Here is a 19,163-nt window from a genome sequence, read left to right as displayed (position 1 = left end):
GGGGGGGGGAGAACCTGGCCATTTGGCTTGTGCAGGCAATCCCTTGGATGAGCCTCTTTTATGAATAACCTTTCCTGACAAATGAATGTGTCTCATCTTGCTCCCTTTTATCTGAATAACGAAATCAGACCAAGCTGCAAATCCTATCAGTTTCTGAATTAAACATGTGTTTGGTCCTTTTGTCACACACACACACACACACACATAGAGGAGACTTCAAGAGTTCTTAGGCATGTGTGAACTGGCCTTTTCTTTCTCAGGCTAACTCCAGTCAGCAGAATCAGAGTGCATTAGAGGACTGGAAGCATCATTCTTTACCCCCCCCCCCCCTTTTTTTTTTTTTGGCCAATGCAACATTCAGTCAGAAAAAAAGTGAAGAGTATACATGAGTCCATGGGGATGAAGCAATATGTTTTATGAGTTACTTCCATTTCATAAATGCCCCTCAAAGAGCTCCAACTCCCTAGATGCATAGTTGCATCCAGACTAGCATAATTTATTTAGATCAAATCTCCTACTTTTCCTGATAAAGTGACAGGTGTGTAGGAACTCCACACCAAATTTAAGACAAGACATTTTAACACACAAAGAAAAGTCAAAAGCAAGGATTCTGAATTATATTCTCTCCCACTTTCTGAGTTGTAAAAATATGTATAATATGGGTATTTGTGGCACATTTGCTCCTGTTTACTCCACTACAGGAAAGTATCTTCAGCTCAATAAATGTCTTAACTGGACCTAAGACCTATTACTGTGTTATGCAGTAGCCTAAATTATAGAAATGAAAGCATAAAGTAAGGTTTAATAACCATAAAAATCCTCACAGTATCTAGAAAGCACTAAGGTGGTATTTCAAATACAGCTGCACATTTTAAACATAGAAACACCCAAATAGGACTGGTAAGTACAGAGGTTTTATTCCAGTGATAAAAGTGGATTATATCTCCAACTAAAATTTTCATAGCCTCATACTAAAAATTTAGTTCAGTAAATAAAGTCAATCCAACCTTCTGCTATACATTCATTCTAAACCATTTTGCCACTTTCAGTTTTTTCATATAAAATTACATGACTAAATGTGCTAATGACTGAATATACTGCATTAAAGCTGTGAAAAGGAGCTAAGAGCCTTGTAGAAACCAAGACTGCATTGTTTCCCTATTTTTTCATTATTCTGTTTGCTTTAAATATGCCAGACTTTGTTTCAAATGATGCCAAAGACACAAGCTAAAAATAAGCTGGGCTAGACTCTGGCATTCTTTCCTAAGTCAGTAGAATTAAGAATGTAACAGTATAGGCAGCTAGCCAGTTAAAATTCTGAACTATGAGCAACTGAAATGTATGGCCTCTTTCTTAAATTACAAAAAACTATTTTAAAGACCCAAGCACCTCTAAATAGCTTCAGATAAATATAGAAGCCATCCTGACCTTCTGAATGGTGGGGAGTTCGAAAGTCTGGGAGGAGACACTGAGAAAGCTGTCTCCCTTGTTCCCACCAAAGAAACCTGAGGTGATGGAGCAGAGAGAAGAGCCTCTCCAGATAATCTTAGAGATCTCACCAGGGCTAATACAGAGAGATACAGTCCTTCAAATAACCTGGATCCAAGCCATATAGGACTTCATAGGTAAAAACCTGCCCTCTCAATTGTGCTCTGAAATGGACCGGCAACCAGTAGAGTTGTTGCAACAAGGGAGTTGTGTGCTCCCTGTAGCCAGTCCCAGTTAACAACACGGCTACAACTCTTTGAGCCAACTAGTTTCTGAGCATTTTTCAAAGGCAGCCCCACACAGAGTGCATTACAGTAATCCAAATCCAAGACATGTACCACTGTGGCCAGATTCGACTCTACAGGAACAGATGCAGTTGGCACACTAGCTGTGCAAAAGCAACTCTGGTCACTGCTGAAACCTGGGCCTCCAGGCTCAGAGCTAAATCAAGGAGTACCCCCAAACTGCATACCTATGTTTTCAAGGGAAGTGTAAACCCATCTAACAGGCTGAATCCCTATTCCCAGATTGGTCAGTCAACTCACCAGGAGCACCTCTGCCTGGTCTGGCTTAAGATTCAATTTGTTTGCCCACACTCAGTCTATTACAGCTGCCAGGCACTGGTTTAGCACAAGAACAGCTTCCTTGGAATTACCGTATATACTGTACTCGACAATAAGTTGACCACATGTATAAGCTGAAGGCAGGTTTGGGGACCAAATTTAGGGATTTTGATATGACATGTGAGTAAATTGAGGGCAAGGCATAGGATCTCAGCACCCTTCCTCTCCCTCCACAGCCCAGCTGTTCCTTCAGCAGACTGCTGGGATGGGGAGGAAGCTTGAGGGGTGAGCGCCCACACTTCTTCCCCCTCCATAGCCCAGCTGTCCCCTTGGGAGACAGCCAGGATGGGGACAAGGCTTCAGTGTCTTGCTCTGCCTCTTTTTCCCCACCCTGTCTGTCCTCCGAAGGGCAGCCAGGCTGGAGACAAGGCTTAAGGGGCAAGCACTTGCCCTGCCTCCACCTCCTCCGCAGCCCAGATGTTCCTTCAGGAGACATCCAGGTTGGGGAAGTTACCATATTGATCCATATATAAATAGACCCAGGTTTTTGGGGTCAAAATGTTTGCAATTTTTTTCGACTTATACACGAATATATACAGTAAGTGAATAGATGTAAAAGAGATGTATATGTTCAGTATACCGGTGACACCTGATCCCAAAATTCTGAACCACCTCTTCCAGAGGTTTCATATAAATGTTAAATAGCATATGTGATTTTGTACAAATTTTTAAAATGGGACACAGCAAATACAGAATTGTTAAATATTTTATTTAAAAACTTATAAAAGTTTTTAAAATGTACCTTTCACTAAATATTCTTATTTTGAGTATTTTCCACAGAAATGTGAGAACAAAACATGGGAGAAGGGAGAGAATGCCAGACGATTCTCTCTTCTTTTTAAAATATAAAGCCGGTTGTTGTTGTTTTGCACATTATCATGAGGTATGTTTTCAATACTTTGGCCTAACCAGCTGACAGATTAGGTAACAGAAACAAAAGATGAGTGATGATCCTGCTTTCTCTAGTTCCTTCTGAACAAGCTTGCAGAACTAAAAGAACAAGGTTTTACTACACAAAGAAACATTATACACATTGTAAACACATCCAGAATTGAAAAGTGTAACATTCTAGTATATACTATCTCTCTAACTCCTAGCACTAAATGCAACGCTAACTGCATTATTAACATTTGTTTAACCTCTTGGGAACTGTATTCTACAAATAATTAAGCACTGCACCACACCCATAGAGGGCAGAGTATATTTTCTTTCTTAGCTCACACCCAATAACAAGGTTAAGATCCTACTGGTGCACTTTGCCTGTTGTTGTACTGCTTTCCCAGAATCACGCAGTGGTGTCAAGGTAAATGAAATCTGCCAGCCTAAGTTTCCAATACCTCACTTCCCACATGGCTGCTACACCCACAGCCTTTCTCCTCCTGAGGTCACCATTAATGCATGCACAGTTATAACAGCATAGTACAGAAAAAGATCCACTTTTGTGGCACTTGAAATACCTGGTCTCAAACAGAAAGCTCATTCAAAAATATTTTTAAAGGAGGAGGTGGAAATTTTTGGCCTGAATAAAATCTAAAACATGTCCAAACAGCTTGCAAATATGTCAGTTTATCTCTTTTCCTCCGTTACAGCCCCACCCCCACATCTTTAAAATGGCTGTAAACTGGATGAAATGGGAACCAGAAATGACATGACATCACTTCCTAGGTTCCCTCTGATGTACTGGTGCAGCCTGTGTTTTATCTCTGAGTATGGAGGCCCAGGCTCATTGCAGCCCAGATCTACCATTTTAAAAGCACTACCTACTGGCCTGCAGCTATTCTTATAAACTGCAACTACAAGATCCTACTTCATTAAATCTACCTAGGACTACTGTAGAAAAAAAGATATCTAGATATTATGGTGTTGGCCCACAATAGCCATTATATTTCTATTTTATTTAACAGTGAAAAGCAGGCATTACTTGGATAGCATGCAGAAGAAATCATTCTTCTTGGCTTGTTGGCCTTCCTTTCTAGCCTGACTGTGCTGTAACAAGTACAATTAGCCCTCCATATCCACGGATTATGAATCCACAGATTCTGCATCTACAGCTTGAAAATATCTATTTTTAAAAAACCAAAAATCAAACCTTAATTTATGAATTTTATATGAGGGATATGATTATACTATGCCATTATATATAATGAGACTTGAGCATCCATGGATTTTGGTATCCACAGGGGGTCCTGGAACCAAAACCCAGCAAATACCAAGGGCCCACTGTGTAGTGAAAACTGCTTAATAAACATACAGTGAACACAGTAAGTTTTTGTTCTCAAATATTCTAAACACACTCAAGAGCATTTTACCCAAATCATTTCATTTTTGTTTTAAGCCATTTTACCAAAAATAGACCGTACTTTAAAACCAAAACATTCTCTTTAGCTACAAAGTACATGTAAAATAAACAAGGCCTCCCACACACAGCAATGATTCAGTAAGTTCAGAAAGGGACTCAGCAAACACATAAATCTCAAACAAATCCATCCCAAAATTCTTTGTTGATGTTTTCAGCTCCCCATGATACACTCAGTCATCAAACATTATTGTTAATTTGATGCAGGTAAGCTATACTTTATATATACTTTCCATCCTATCATACTCTTTAATTTTCTCATTCCTATTGTCTTATAGAACCATATCAACGTGAACTCCAAATCCTTGAAGGCAAGATGGAAGGTGCAGTAAAGGATATTGGGAAGAATAAATCACCTGGAACAGATGATATACCAATAGAATTTGCTACAGTCCATAAAGGCAGAATCAACTCTAGTAATAACTAGAGTATGCCAACAAATATGGAAAACAAAATGGTGGCCAATAGACTTGAAACAATCAATATACATCCCAATCCACAAAAAGGAAACACAAAAGACTGCAACAACTATAGGACTATAGCACTAATATCCCATGCAACCAAAATTAGACTCACAGTTCTGCAGTATAGATTCCAATCATTTTGTATCACATTGCAAACATGGAGTGCAACATTCCAGAAGAAAATCAGCATATGCTTTATAGACTACAGCAAAGCCTTTGACTATTTAGATCACAAAAAGCTACGGAGTGCTCTTAAAGACATGGGAGTTCGGCTACATTTGATAGTCCTAATGAGAAATCTGTACTTAGGGCAAGAGGCTACTGTTGGAACAGAATATGGAGAAACAGAATGGTTCCCAATTGGCAAAGGGGTCATTCTATCACCCTACCTGTTTAACTTGTGCGCAGAAAATATCATACAAAGGAGCAGGGTTAGGCTCAGAAGAAGGAGGAAGGAATATCAACAGTCTAAGATATGCAGATGACACCATACTACTAGCAGAAAACATTGCAGACTTGGAATAATTACTAAGTAAAGTAAAAGAAGAAAGTGTAAAGGCATATCTATTGCTGAACATAAAAAAACAAAAATAATGACCCTGGAGGATCTACATAAATTCATTCTAGACAATTAGGAAATTGAAAAAGTTAAAGCACTCCTGTTCCACCAAGAGGCCTCTTCTTTTTACTTGTCAAAACATTTCTATATAGATGATAATGTTATTATGTACTAAACAGTGTTTCAGCTGTTTGTAAATGGGAAGTTAGAATACAGTGGACCTTTCCCATCCACAGGAGTTCAACTGCAGGGCTATGGATGGGGAAAAGGCAGAGACTCAAGCGCCATATTATTCCAAGGGTGGCAATGTGTGTGCATCCATAAGCACACATCACCACTGAATAATATGGGATATGGCAGGCTGCAGAGGCTCCAATCCACAGAGGGTCCCCTGTACTTGGTGGCAATAGTATCTTGTGTTGAAATTACTGGTAATTAGTGTATTGTACTCTGGTCACTATCAATCTATATCAGATGTGAACAGATTTGACCCAGCAGTAAAACAACTTGCCTGTCCCATTAGGTATGAAAGTACATTGACAACTAGTGGCAATATTTTGAAAGAGTGACACAATCAAGATAATTATTCTTACTGATACTATGAAACTGAAATGAATATTTACAGTAGTTATCAATTTAATCTAAAGATGTACCCATTTTCATGCTGTGTAAATTTCTTGGGTAGGGAAATTACAGCCCAAAACGTGGATAGAATTATCAGTCTAATTTAATGCAATGGGGGGGGGGGGGGGACTCCAGAAGAAAAGGTAAGGGAAATCTAAAACAGAGAAAATAAGGAGTAGGGAAGGCCTCCAACTTTCATAACTTCATACTTCCAGTAAAGAATCTGAAACTGATTTGAAAATCTTCTACTAGTGATAAATTTAAACCTCTGGCAATATTGATCTGCCCTCGCCCATCAGCTTGCTGAGCAGAAAGAAAAGAAAAACAGAAATACAAGAGAGAGAAAGAGAGGGGCTAGTAGGAAAAGAGAAGGGTTGATGTTACTCATTTGGGTGGGCCAATCCCATCCACCAACAAACTGCAGTACCTTGACATACTGTTGTGGCCCCCAAGAGGAAAAAAAGTTTCTCATGCCTGAACAATAGCTACAAACTTAGTTTTGTTCACATATTCCTCCAAATGATGATTTGAATCAGAAACATAATAAATATGTGCTTTTCCCTCCCTACCCCAACCCATCCCTTGCACACAGCTTCACTTCAGACAACAGCTTAGCTGTACTCATGCAGTTTGCTATTACATCAGCAAACTTTCAGCTATCCCTCCAAACAAGAACTGGAAACCCATTTCAAACAATGGTTTCCAATTCTGGCTAGGTTTTAGATGTCAAGTACTGTACTAATGTCAAGTTCATCAGTTTAGATATCACAATAAACTATGTGGTCAGGCTAAACTGCAAACTCAGAACTTTCAAGAGAAAGAGAAGACATGCATGAGTTTGCAATTTATTATCAGTCATCCGGATGTTAAAGAGTTCTATTGATAGTATGAATTCCTTGACTTATCACTTTTTGATGTGTATTAATGTTCAGGCTATGAAGTTCCATCAACAGAAGCAATTTTGTTTAACCTAGTTTCTTTAGCACAAGGACAGGTATTGCTTCGACAGATTTTTTTAAAATGTTTTTGACGTATTACTGCTTCTTGTAGTAACTAATTCAAATCTGCTTTTAAAAAAAATTAAACAATTTATATCAGAAGACCAACAATTACTAGACATAATGTAAACATATCACAAAAGCAAGCCCAAAATAGCCCAAAATGAAGCTTCCATGGTTATTCTTATGATAAGTAAGATTTTGCAGGAAAGAATAACTGGACAGGAAAGACCAGTACTATGCGCATTCTTGATGGTTCCTGAATAAATTCTTTAGCTTCATCGTTACAAAATGGACGCGTTGCCACTCACTTGTATGTTTTGTTGTTGTTAACTGCCCTCGACTACGTGCCTTCAAATCACCTGTCAACCTATGACCTCATGAATTTCAGATTTTCTTAGGCAATGAATACTCATGAGGTGATTTCCCCAGTTCCTTCTTCTGAAATTCAGCCTATAGCATTTTCAATGGTGGTTTCCCATTAAGCAGGCCTAACCCTGCTTAATTTCCAAGATCAGATGGGATTTGGTGCTTTTAGGGTATTAGGCCCGCATTTTACTTACTGTAAATTATGAGACCATTTCTGCTAGTATACCCGAATACAATGTCTGTTTTCACATTATATAACATTCTAAAACCAGAGACGGAATTATTTCAAGTTGAGTTTTCTATTTATCAAAAGATTCCAGCACAAAGCCTGATTTCTGAACAGAGCAAGCTTTAATTATATTAGTGCATAGTGAATAAGGTACATTCACTTTCATAATTCCATGATTCAAAGGGATTTATATAATTCACAAAGTGAGGGATTGCAACAGAAGCACTCTCATTATAAGCATAGAGAACAGAGTTGAGAAGAGAAGACTATCTTCCCTTCTGCCTATACACACACCCAGAGATTAATAGAACTTTTGAATCTGCCACAAATGCTACAAGTCTTGAGAAGTCCTGGTCCTGTAGCAGTGGTCTCTAACACATAATTCACATTCCTTCTAGATCCGAAGAATGATAAACAGATCCTTGAAATTCCATATATAAAATTATATTGCACTTAAAACTATCAATACTGTAAGCCCAGACTGGGAGATGGGAGAAGCACGTCCTATTTTCTTTCTAGTAGTATCACAAAAAGATAACTGCAATCTCATGGATACCATGACTTTGGAGTTTAGCGCATTGGCTTTAAAGTGCCTTATCCCTGACAGGATAAAGATGCATTTAGTTTTCAAAATGGTTGTTATTACATTTACCCGTGGCGGGGCAAATGTAACCCATATGCAGCCTGGAGGCCAGTCAGGTTTATCCTGAGCCTTTTCAAAAACAGGAAAATTCCATTTTTAAAAAGATACAGGATATGCCCGGCTGGCATCAGGGCTGTATGTGAGCTGCATTCACCCAGCCATGGGTGAATGCAATAATACCCATTTTGAAAATTAAATGCGCCTTTATCCCATTGGGGATAATGCACTAGTCTTCTTTGCAACTGTTGTGTTGTTTCTGATTTATGGCGACCCTAAGGTGAAACTATATTGGGGTTTTCTTGGCCAGATTTGTTCAAGGAGTTTTGCTTTATTTACATGTTGCTCCATGAAGTACAGTCCATCCTCCATATCCGCAGACTTGCCATCTGCGGATCTGAGCAGCTGTGGATGGCAAGCCCGTGGGGGGCAGCAGAGGAAGAGGCAGGGATGAGGAGGAAGAACATAGAGGAAGAGGAGGAGGAGGAGGAGAAAGGAAAAGGAGGACAAGCAGTGGGAGGGCAACTGAGGGGGATAAGAGGAGGAGAAAGGTGAAGGAGATGGGGAACAGAAGGAGGAAGAGTGGAGAAGAGGGGGAGGAGGAGTACTTTTTACTGCTAACATTTAGACACCATTGTCTGAATATAAATAAAAACTGAAAGGCCAGATGTCATTCTTGGTATGTCCAAAGTTCAAACGCTTGTACATGAGAAGTTTAATTATTTGCAGTTCTAAGAACTTCTGTTAATACTGCAAATACAGATGAAATACATTTAGTCAGTTGGCCAATAAACAGAGCAAAATTGTTTCATGTTGCAACAGAACTGCAACTACAGATATTTTTTAAAAAATTAAGGAAAGAAAAACACATGTGCCTACACTTCCCCCGCACCCCAGCTTGGCAGCTATGTCTCTGCTGTAAGTTATCTAGTGCATAATCCATTGCCAAAGCCATCTAAGTTTAAATAGTGAAAAAACATCAGCCCAATTCCTGTAGAAGGGTTAGCTGAAGTACCTGACATATTGCCAAACAATTGCCTCACTCTAAACACAACCCTCTTTCTCCACTAGGTTTCATGGTTGTATAATGATGCAAGTGAGAATGAAGAAATGCCAGTCATCATTCCAAAACATTGGTCAACCTTAGAGCTAGGGCTATTGCTACTGGATTTTTAACAGAACCTATATGGGATGGGAGACTGCCAATGAATATCAGGTGCTGTAGATTACATTTCAGAGGAAGGAATTGGCAAACCACTTCTAAGGATTATGTGCATAAAAAAAACTATGAAATTCATGTGGTCATCGACAGGCAACTTGGAAAAAAAAACCCACACACACACCCCTCTAATATGAAATCTAACACCACTGCTAAAAACATGATCTAAAATAAAACAGTCAAGTTAATAGAGATCTTACATTTAGCTGACTTGATACGTAGAGAGCTCTTGTAGCACCTTTGAGACTGACTGAAAGAAAGAAGTTGGCAGCATGAGCTTTCCTAGATTTAAGTCTACTTCCTCAGATGCATTTGCTGGGGTGGAAAGCTAGGAACAAATGTGGCTGTATCTTTGAATTCTTAGCTGACTTGAGTTTGCGTATTTTTATGTTGGTAGTTTTGCAAAACATTGACAGCCAAAGCACTCCCTCTATGTATGTGTGTGTGTCCCAACAGTATTGCAAAGCTTTTTTAAAAGTGTTCGAAGCATAGGAATGTCAATTAGGCAGTGATGTAGACTCAAGTCAGTTAACTTTGACTCAAATCAGACTCAAGTTGCTTCAATGACTTGACTTGGCAATAAATGTCACACTTGATTCGATTTGTGACTCATATTTTTAGTGACCGACTTTTGGCCTAAATTCATCCAGAAGCAGCAAATGTGTTAAGCAATGGGCTTGAGGTCGACTGTGCTGCACATTGGAGGAGGCTTGTAAAGCTTTTGAAAAGCTTTAGAAGGATTCTTCCACCTCAAGCTCATTGCCTAACATGTTTGCTATTCCCTTTCGAGAAAGTTATTCCACCATCCCACACTATGGGATCAGGCCTCAGCTGCTGCTCCCAGGAAAAGCTTTAGAAAGCTCCTCCGACGGGCAGCAGGGACAGGCTGCTCAGTAAGCAGACCTCGTTTTTCTAAAATGCAATCTTGATAAATTGCTTGTGCTCGTTTAATTTTTTTCTGCCTAACTTTGTGCACATCTTATTTTCTAGTTATTGAAACTCCACCACACCCACATTTGCACCCACCACCTGCAGCTTTTTTAAAAATTAAAGTTGGTTCCCAGACTTAAGACTCGACTTGAAAGTATCTTGCAAGGACTTGAGACTTGAAGATGGAGACTTGGATCCAAAACACATTGCAGACATAATCCAGTTTGACTGCCCTGGCTCAGTGCTAGGGAATCCTAGGAATTGTAGTTTATTGTAGTCCCAGAGTTCTCTGACAGAGAAGACTAAAGGTCTCACAAAACTACAGTTCCCAGAATTTCCTAGCACTGAGCCAGGGCAGTTAACTGGATTATTTCTGCAATGGGTTTTGGACCTTGGAGTGAAAGATTTGAATACATCACTGTAATTAGGGTCCTTTTCATGTAGAAAGATGGCTTGGGCCAGTACTTGTAAAATCTAGAGCAGCGGTCCCCAAACTGTGCCCTTCAAGAGATTTTGGACTTCAGCTCCCAGAAGCCTCAGCCTTATCGGCCAAATGTCTGGGATTCTGGGATCTGAAGTCCGAAACCCCTTAAAGAGCCCAGTTTGGGGACCACTGATCTAAGGGAAGAATACCCCCCCAAATCAGATCACTTCAACTGGAACTGAAATTATGATTGCCAGGATCAATTCTCATCTCAACATCTGCCCTCTGAAGGCAAGTTATTTCTCCTATCAATCACTAAGGAAAACCTTGGCTTCATACATGCAGAATATTCTCCCTCAGCAAAGCAACTTTTCCCAAGTGGGGGAAAAATTAATTAAATCTGAACTCTTAACTGTTTTTAAATTGTTATATTGGACTGTTATTACCCGCCTAGATCCTCGAAAGGGAAAGATGGGATATAAATAAATATTTTTATTTGATTATACAGTAACTGTTTTAACAGTTTATGACATTTTACTATAGTACAGTTAGGGGGAGAGGGAAGTAATAGAATGTGTTTTAATATATGTTGTACATTGTATTTTATTGATATTGTAAGCCGCCTGAATCCTGCAGGAGAGGTGGCATATAATTATATTATTATTATTGAATTAAAAGATCTGCAGTGTTGTACCATTAACCTGAAACTGGATGGAGTTATAAATATAATCCAGCTACATTTAAAAAAAGGATGAAGTTAATATGACAATATTCCACTCTTGACTATGATCACTGACAAATTGATTTTAGAGAGCTGATAGGAATTGATAAATTCTATATTAGTGTTTCATTGATTGTATTAGTATTTGCATCATCTTGTATTACTTTATTGTCGTAATAATGCCTCAATCTTCGGAGGCGGGAAATATAAATAAACATTATTATTATTACTATGATTATTATTAATGCTGAGCTATGGAGGTGTTGGCGAAGACCCTAGTACCAATTTTGAAAGGAGGGGTGGGTCCAATGTGTGCAAGAAAATCCTTTTTTAATTCAAGTATTGTCTCTTTTTGGGGAGAGAGGCACTTATTTGTTTGTTTGCTTGTTTATTATTTAACTCAGGCTAAAGGCAGAGATGGGGGCAATGGTTTGAGCTTTGGACTTTGGAAACTAGGGCTGCATCCACACTGGAGAGATAACCCGGTTTGGAACCGTTTTAACTGCCCTGGTGGCTCAAGGCTATGGAATTTTGGGAGTTGGAGTTTGTTGTGGGGCCCGAGGCCCCACAACAAACTCCAACTCCCAGAATTCCATAGCCATGAGCCACCAGGACAGTTAAAACGGTTCCCAACTGGATTATCCCTGCAGTGTGTTTTAGAGCTCCCACTGACTTCCTGTCAGTCAGCTCCACTTCCATTATTTAGTCTCTTTCCTCCTCAGTAGGCGCCCCCCCCTCACCCCCCCCTGCACCAAATGCGCATGCGCGAGTCGCAGAGACACGGCCGTTAAGCGTCCCCTCGCCGGCCTCCTCTGGCCCCCACTCACTCACTCACCTCTCCGCTGCCCTCGCGCTGCCGCCTCCAAAGAAACCGTCCAACTGGGCTGCCGCAGCGCCAGACACACATATACGCGCGCCACGCATGCGCAACACAGCGCCTCCCCCTCCGCCATTTTAGGGAGCGAAGAGAAGGTGCTTCCCTGAGGCGAAGACGCAAACCCAGCTATTAGGGCCCAACCAAAACACACTGCAGTCTGAGACCATTTTAACTGCCCTGCATCGCTGCTAGGGAATCATGGGAATTGTAGTTTGTTGTGGCGCCAGAGCCCTCTCTCTCTCTCTCTCTCTCTCTCTCTCTCTCTGACAGAGAAGGCTCAATGTCTCACAAAACTACAGTTCCCAGGATTCCCTAGCATCGAGCCAGGGCAGTTAAAGCAGTCTCAAATTGTCAGGGAACCGTCTAATTAAAAAGACTGTATTTACAGCGCTGTGTAAATTTACAGCGCTTTATAAATAAAGGTTAATAATAATAATAAAAATGTGGTGTTGGACCTTTGTGGCTGTGCAAGGGGGATTTGTAGCACTTTGAAGACTAAAGTCCAAAACATACTGCAGAAATAATCCAGTTTGAGACCGCTTTAACTGCCCTGGCTCAGTGCTAGGGAATCCTGGGAATTGTAGTTTGTTGTGGTCCCAGACAGAAGTCTAAATGTTTCACAAAACTACAGTTCCCAAATTTCCCTAGCAAGGAGCCAGGGCAGTTAAAGCGGTCTCAAACTGGATTGTTTTGGCAGTGTGTTTTGGACCTAAGTGGGTGAAAAGAAGTCGTGGCATCATCATCATAATAATAGTTATTTTATTTTCTCATATCCTGCCTTTCTCCCAACATAGGGACTCCATTTGGCTAACAGCAAATTTAAAAACAACAGTTTAAAACAGTACAACATTCAAATGTATAAACCTAAAACATAAAAACAAACAATTTTAACAGTTAAAACAGTTATGAATTAATATGTAACATGGTGGAACGGATCCCCTGCGAAAACGGAGGGGCGACTGTAGACACAACATGAAGCCAAAGACTTTCACAGCTGGTATCCATACTGTAGTTTTTTGTGGGTTTTTTTGGGACTATGTGGCCATGTTCTGGAAGAGTTTATTCCTGACATTTGCTGGCAAAACGTAAGGAATAAACTCTTCCAGAACACGGTCACGTAGCCCGAAAAACACATTAAAAACTGTAGACACAGTACGTTTTGGAGTGCATGGTCTGGGGTGGCTGCCTACCAGTTTGCTTGGACTAGGCCTTTGCTTGACATATTTAAAAAAGCAACTAGGTGAGACAGCCAGGCCACCCAAAATAAGAAGAAGTAAGCACCATCTATTAGGAAGCTGTCTTGAGGAGTTATACAAACAGGAGATTCAAAAGGAAGGGCCCTGGAGACTTACAAGCAGGCCCTACCTGCGGCAGCTACCTCATGTTCTCACTAATAGCAGGTTCAGACCTGCTTGGTTCATTTATAAACCACACCAATTAATTTGCAGCAGGTTTAAAACTGCCTACTACCCTCAGGGGCCATATACTATCTCATTGCTAGTGTCAAATTAAATTCAGACGTAGGCTGGGTAGGGTTTTCTCCATGGAACCGGAGGAGGTATTTTCTTGTACTTTTATCTCAGGTAACAAACAAACTTTTTTCTCTGCTATTACAGAAACAGCAGTACATAAAATGTCTCTTGCGGAAGTCTTCTACTGTGATTTCAGCATGTCAGATCTTTGGACCAGAAATAATACTGTTAAATAGACCCAGCCACCCACCTTTATATATTACATCTATTACCTTTCTTCATATGAACTCAAGGTAGTTGATAGTTTATGGCTTACAAGCTAAGATAAGTAGTACCAAGTGAAAGGTTGATGGGAAAGTAAAAGGAATAATGACATTCTTTCAAAATTCCATTTTGAAATTCCTTCTGGACATGTAGTATGTGTCTGAAATGTAGTATGTGTCCTGGAAAATGAGGACATCTGGTCACCCTGCCTGGGACCGGACTTTAGTGTTCCTAAAGGCCACTGTGACCTCTCAAACATGCTGGCTCCAGATATAAAATATGGGGACCCCAAATACAGTGTGGGGTATGGAAGTTGCGCTTACAGTCTCCCATCTAAGTACTAACCAGAGCTGACCCTGCTTAACTTCCAAGAACAGACAGGATCTGGTATCTTGGTATTTAAACTGGAATCTACTACTGCATTACCAACATGTTAAAAAATAAACAGAAGGTCCTCTAATAAGTCTGCCCTTAACATACTATTTAAAAGCCCTCTGTGTGTGCAGTGTCACATTTTTAATTTATTTAAATTGTAGCAGTATTGTAGCTAAATTAGTAAAATTGGAATTTGCTTCTGCTGCCCTAACTGACATGAAAATAAACACCATTTCATTATAAATGAAAAGGCTATGATAAATTTGTAAAGAATAAATAACAAAACAAATATCTGTGGCAATATATACATATATATATATGCTTGCTTGATCACCCTGATTACGAATGGCAAGTTTTGTTCAGGGCGGATTTGCCATTGCCATCCTCTGAGGTTGAGACAGTGTGACTTGCCCAAGGTCACCCAGTGGCTTTACACAGCCCAGCCGGGATTCGAACTCTGCTCTCCACACTCTAACCACTACACCAACCCAGGCTCTCAGTCCCTTGCTTTAACGCTTCCCAAATAATGCAGAAGAAGCAAACAGAGGTTGTTCCCTTTTGGAAATTTCTTCAAAGCAGGATATTTTCTTATGCACTTTGTCTGCTAAAGACAAGGGCTGGAGAGTAGTGATGATTATGGGGTTACTCCTTGTCCTACTCTGGAGTAAGATATATTTTCTTAACATTACTCCTACTCCTACTCCTGTAAAACCCTTTTACTCCTTACTCATACTCCTACTCCCTAACCCTGGGGAAAAGCCTTGGTTGCTTTGCAAGGCTGGCATGTGTGTGTTTGTGTGTCAGAGTCTCCCTTTGCTTCCCGGAATCCCAGCCCCTTGCCCAGTGCAATATAATAAAATTGTTTTTTGGTGTTTGCGTGTACAATAGAATAACAGGCATAAGGAGTAACAAATATATTTTACTTCTTATTCCTTCTCCTGTAAAAACCTTACTCCTACTCCCCAGCCCTGCTAAAAACCAGTGAAGGAGGAAAAAGTAGCAATTTGTGTACCATCCCTAAGAGAAATAAAGGCTAAAAGTCATGCGCGAAGGGGAGGAAACCCATCCAGCAAATGAAAAAGGAGAAGGCAGTGAAGTTGTTTTGTGGCTTCGGGTTGGGAGAGCTGCAATCGGTTTGGCAGCAGGGACTGTGGAGCCAGGCGGTCGATTTGCACAATGAATGCGCCTGCCTTCTTTCCAAGAATTCTTACCAAATAACAGGAGGCTCTGTGAATCCTGAGCAGCCCTCCTTTTGTAAAGATCACTCAGCGATTATGCTTAACCTGGGCTGGTTGCAATAGTTTCCAGTACATTGTGGGGTGGTTGTTTTTGCATCCATTATATTTTCTCCTGCTTTTTGTTTTTTGACACGCATAATCTCCCAAGGAACTTACAAAATTTAAGATTGAGTACATAATGTATTTGAAAGGACCCCCATATTATTTTATTAATTGTTAATTAATTTATTTAGAGTGAGTTATACCATGTTCCTCTGCCACAAAGGCTCTCAGAGTGGCTTATTATTATATTTATTTGTATCCTGCTTTTTCCCCAGAACTGGGACTTAGAGCCACTTCCTGATTATTGATTTGATAATTCCCTGCCCCCAAGTTTACAATCGGAAAAAGGCATGGCAACAAAAGAGAAGGGAATGGCAGTCAGCAGGGGATCAAGTCCAGCAGATACAGTACTGTACTGACAATTCTCTCCCTCCAAGGCCAGGATGGTAGCAGTTAAGATGGAGGGAGGGTCTTCCATCTGCCTCTGGAGCTAGGCATGAGGGAGCTGTGCCTGCCTCTCCTTCTCTCCCTCTAAGGCCAGGATAGTGGCAGTTAATATGGAGGGAGGGCCTTCCATCTCCCTCTGGGGCTAGGCACGACAAAGCCATGCCTACCTCTCCTTAGACGTTATCGGACAAGGAAAATTGGAACTATAATCCAATGGCAATCCGAATGCAATCATGGGGTTTAACGTTATTGCGTGATAGACTACCACATGCAATTTCGAGCAATGGGAAGTCAGTCCGAACGCCATCACGGGGTTTCACGTTACTGTGTGAGAGGTGATCACGCGCAATTTCAGGCAATGGCAAGCTATTTTCAGGCAATGGGAAATCAGTTCGAATGCAATTCAAATTCACATAAATTCGCTGAACTAGCAAATTCACGTGAATGCATTCTGGCCCCACTTTCTTTTCATTCGAAATTAAGAGAAATTTCTCCCATGTGATAAACTCCCTTCTCTCCCTCCAAGGCTAGGACATTCGGATGGAGGCAGGGCTTTTCATCTGCCTCTGGGGCTAGGCATGGTGGAACCTTTAGATTTGAGACTGGAAATTTGATGTAGAAACTCTGCTAATGTGAAACAGGAGCCAATGGCGGGGAGTGGCCTGAGTACTGGGCTGTGACTCTGGAGACTAGGGCTTAAATTCCCACTTGGTCATGAAAACCCACTGGTTTACCTTGGGCAAGTCACAGTCTCTCAGCCTCAGAGGATGGCAATGGCAAACTCATTCTGAAGAAACCTACCAAAAACACCCAGTGATAGGATTGCCTTAGGATCACCATAAGCTGAAAATGACTTGAATGCAAACAGCACACACAGATGTCCCCATAGTACAATCATCCCTCCTTATCAACGGATTCTGCATCCACAGATTCAGCCATCCAGGGCTTGAAAATATTCCTCCTTCCCTCAAAAATTCCAAAAAGCAAACCTTGATTTTGCCATTTTATATAAGTGCCACCGATTTACTATGCCATTATATATATATAATGAGACAAGCATCCGTGGATTTTAGTATCCATGGGGAGTCCTGGAACCAAACCTTGATTTTGCCATTTTATATAAGTGGCACCAATTTACAATGAGACAAGCATCCAATGGATACTGAGGGCCCATAATAATGTTTTGAATTGCAGCGATCCTTGAGAAATCAAGAAGCAGAGTATTTAATCACAAATCAGGGAGTGTTACATGGAAATCTATGAACTCTAAAGTATTTCCTGAAGTAAAAACTAAATAGCTCAGATTATAAAGGCCTGTGAAAAGGAGAGGCAAATATATTTCATAGCTTTGCAACCTTAGATTGCTTCTAAATGGATGTGCTGGGGAGTGAACTTGAGATGTTCTGCATCCCAAGCATGTGCTTTAACTCTGAGCCATGGTCCATTGCAATGCCAGCTCTTAGAAGGGCATAGAGCATTGTATAAGCAAACAAAGACAACTGGGTGCAACTTTAGGAGAGACTGGAAGAGAGTTTTCGGTGTGAAAGCGGAGTCTCATGGCAGTATATAGGTATATTAAGTTCCTCCTATGGTCAACTTGTTCCTTTGTAAATAAAGATAATTACTATAAAACACCATAAGCCTCCAGTGGCTTTATTTAAAAGAAAACCAAAACCAGGTAAGTGATGAGACTGTAGAAATAATATCACCCAGAGGAATGAGATGACCACAATACAGTAACTTTCCAAACTCTATGGGTGCAAACCTGTACACATATATTTGGGAATAACCTCAGTTTAACTCAGTTGGACTTACCTTTGAGTAGACATGTATAGAATTGCATTAAAGTGAACTAATGCTTGAATAGAGATAAAAGCAATTCTCTTTATAAGAGTTGAGGTGTTTGTCTGTCTATCCACCTGACAACTGGTCATTCCCACTTACTGAAAGATCCGAATCTCAATCCAGCTCTGTTCCGCTATGCCAATTTGATTCCAAAAGGTTCTTCGTCCATATATGAATGGGGACCTTTTGGAATCACTGTTTTTTGGCACGGACCTTCGTCCCCACCTGCTTCCTGGCCTGGCCTTGGCCCCTCCCCCAGCCTCTACGTTCCCTCCCCCGGCCCGCCCATGGCCCCTTCCACGCTACCATTTGTCCCTCCCCTTTTAAAAAAATCAATTCTGATCTGGCGTTCCCACTGTTAGGAATTGCGTCAGAATCTATTTTTGCCAAAATAACACCAAAAAATGGCTACCAAAATACCCTGGGCTTTTGGCATTTGCCTCGCATTTTTTCCACTGGAATCGATCCAATGAGGGTTGGGATTGATTTCCAGTGAGAACTAGGGGCACATACATCGAATCAGGATTTGAGGCTTTTCCCAGTGGGGACGACCCCTAAAATGAGTTGGCCATCCACCAAGACCATGAAAAAGAAAGACAAGGGACACTTTGTCTTCTCCATTTCTATTATTTAACATGTTTTTTAGGGATTAAGCAATGAACACTACCACCCTGTACGTGTCTATGCAGAAGTGAGTGCCATTAAGTCAAATGGATTTTCCACAAGTATATGTATATAACATTGCAATTTAAACTTTCATTAAGGAAAATTTATAGTAGAGGTTGTACCTAGTGCACATTTTATCCAAAAAATGGTGTGGGGGGGGGAGGCTTGGCACAAGCCAAAATAGCCCCTTGGTTCTCTCACTCTGGGAAGCACTCAGAATTTTTGTGCATTTTATTTTACAGAGTGAGTACTAAACTTTTTTCTGGCAACCCATTCTGGAAAATGTCTTAGGG

The 19,163-nt window shown here is 40.6% G+C and overlaps 1 protein-coding gene across 5 annotated transcripts in view; it reads right to left on the bottom strand.

The window, feature by feature from the left end:
* NT5C2 (5'-nucleotidase, cytosolic II) overlaps positions 1–12,593 on the bottom strand; it is a 101,648-nt gene extending 89,055 nt beyond the window's left edge. For 2 of the 5 annotated variants that reach the window (XM_042458939.1, XM_042458937.1), the window contains exon 1: positions 9,770–9,808. Coding sequence is in view for 1 of the 5 variants with exons in the window: in XM_042458936.1 (XP_042314870.1) it covers positions 9,770–9,771 (2 nt within the window). In the remaining 4 variants the exon portion in view is untranslated. Of the gene's footprint in view, positions 1–9,769; positions 9,820–12,479 lie in introns of those variants that run through there. The other 3 variants (XM_042458934.1, XM_042458936.1, XM_042458935.1) reach the window with 3 other exon arrangements.
* Between the last annotated feature and the right edge of the window lie 6,570 nt (positions 12,594–19,163).

Source organism: Sceloporus undulatus, chromosome 3 (assembly GCF_019175285.1).
Source record: "Sceloporus undulatus isolate JIND9_A2432 ecotype Alabama chromosome 3, SceUnd_v1.1, whole genome shotgun sequence".
Classification (NCBI taxonomy): domain Eukaryota; kingdom Metazoa; phylum Chordata; class Lepidosauria; order Squamata; family Phrynosomatidae; genus Sceloporus; species Sceloporus undulatus.
The sequence above is the reverse complement of the archived record's forward strand: the minus strand, read 5'-3'. Positions and strand labels throughout refer to the sequence as shown.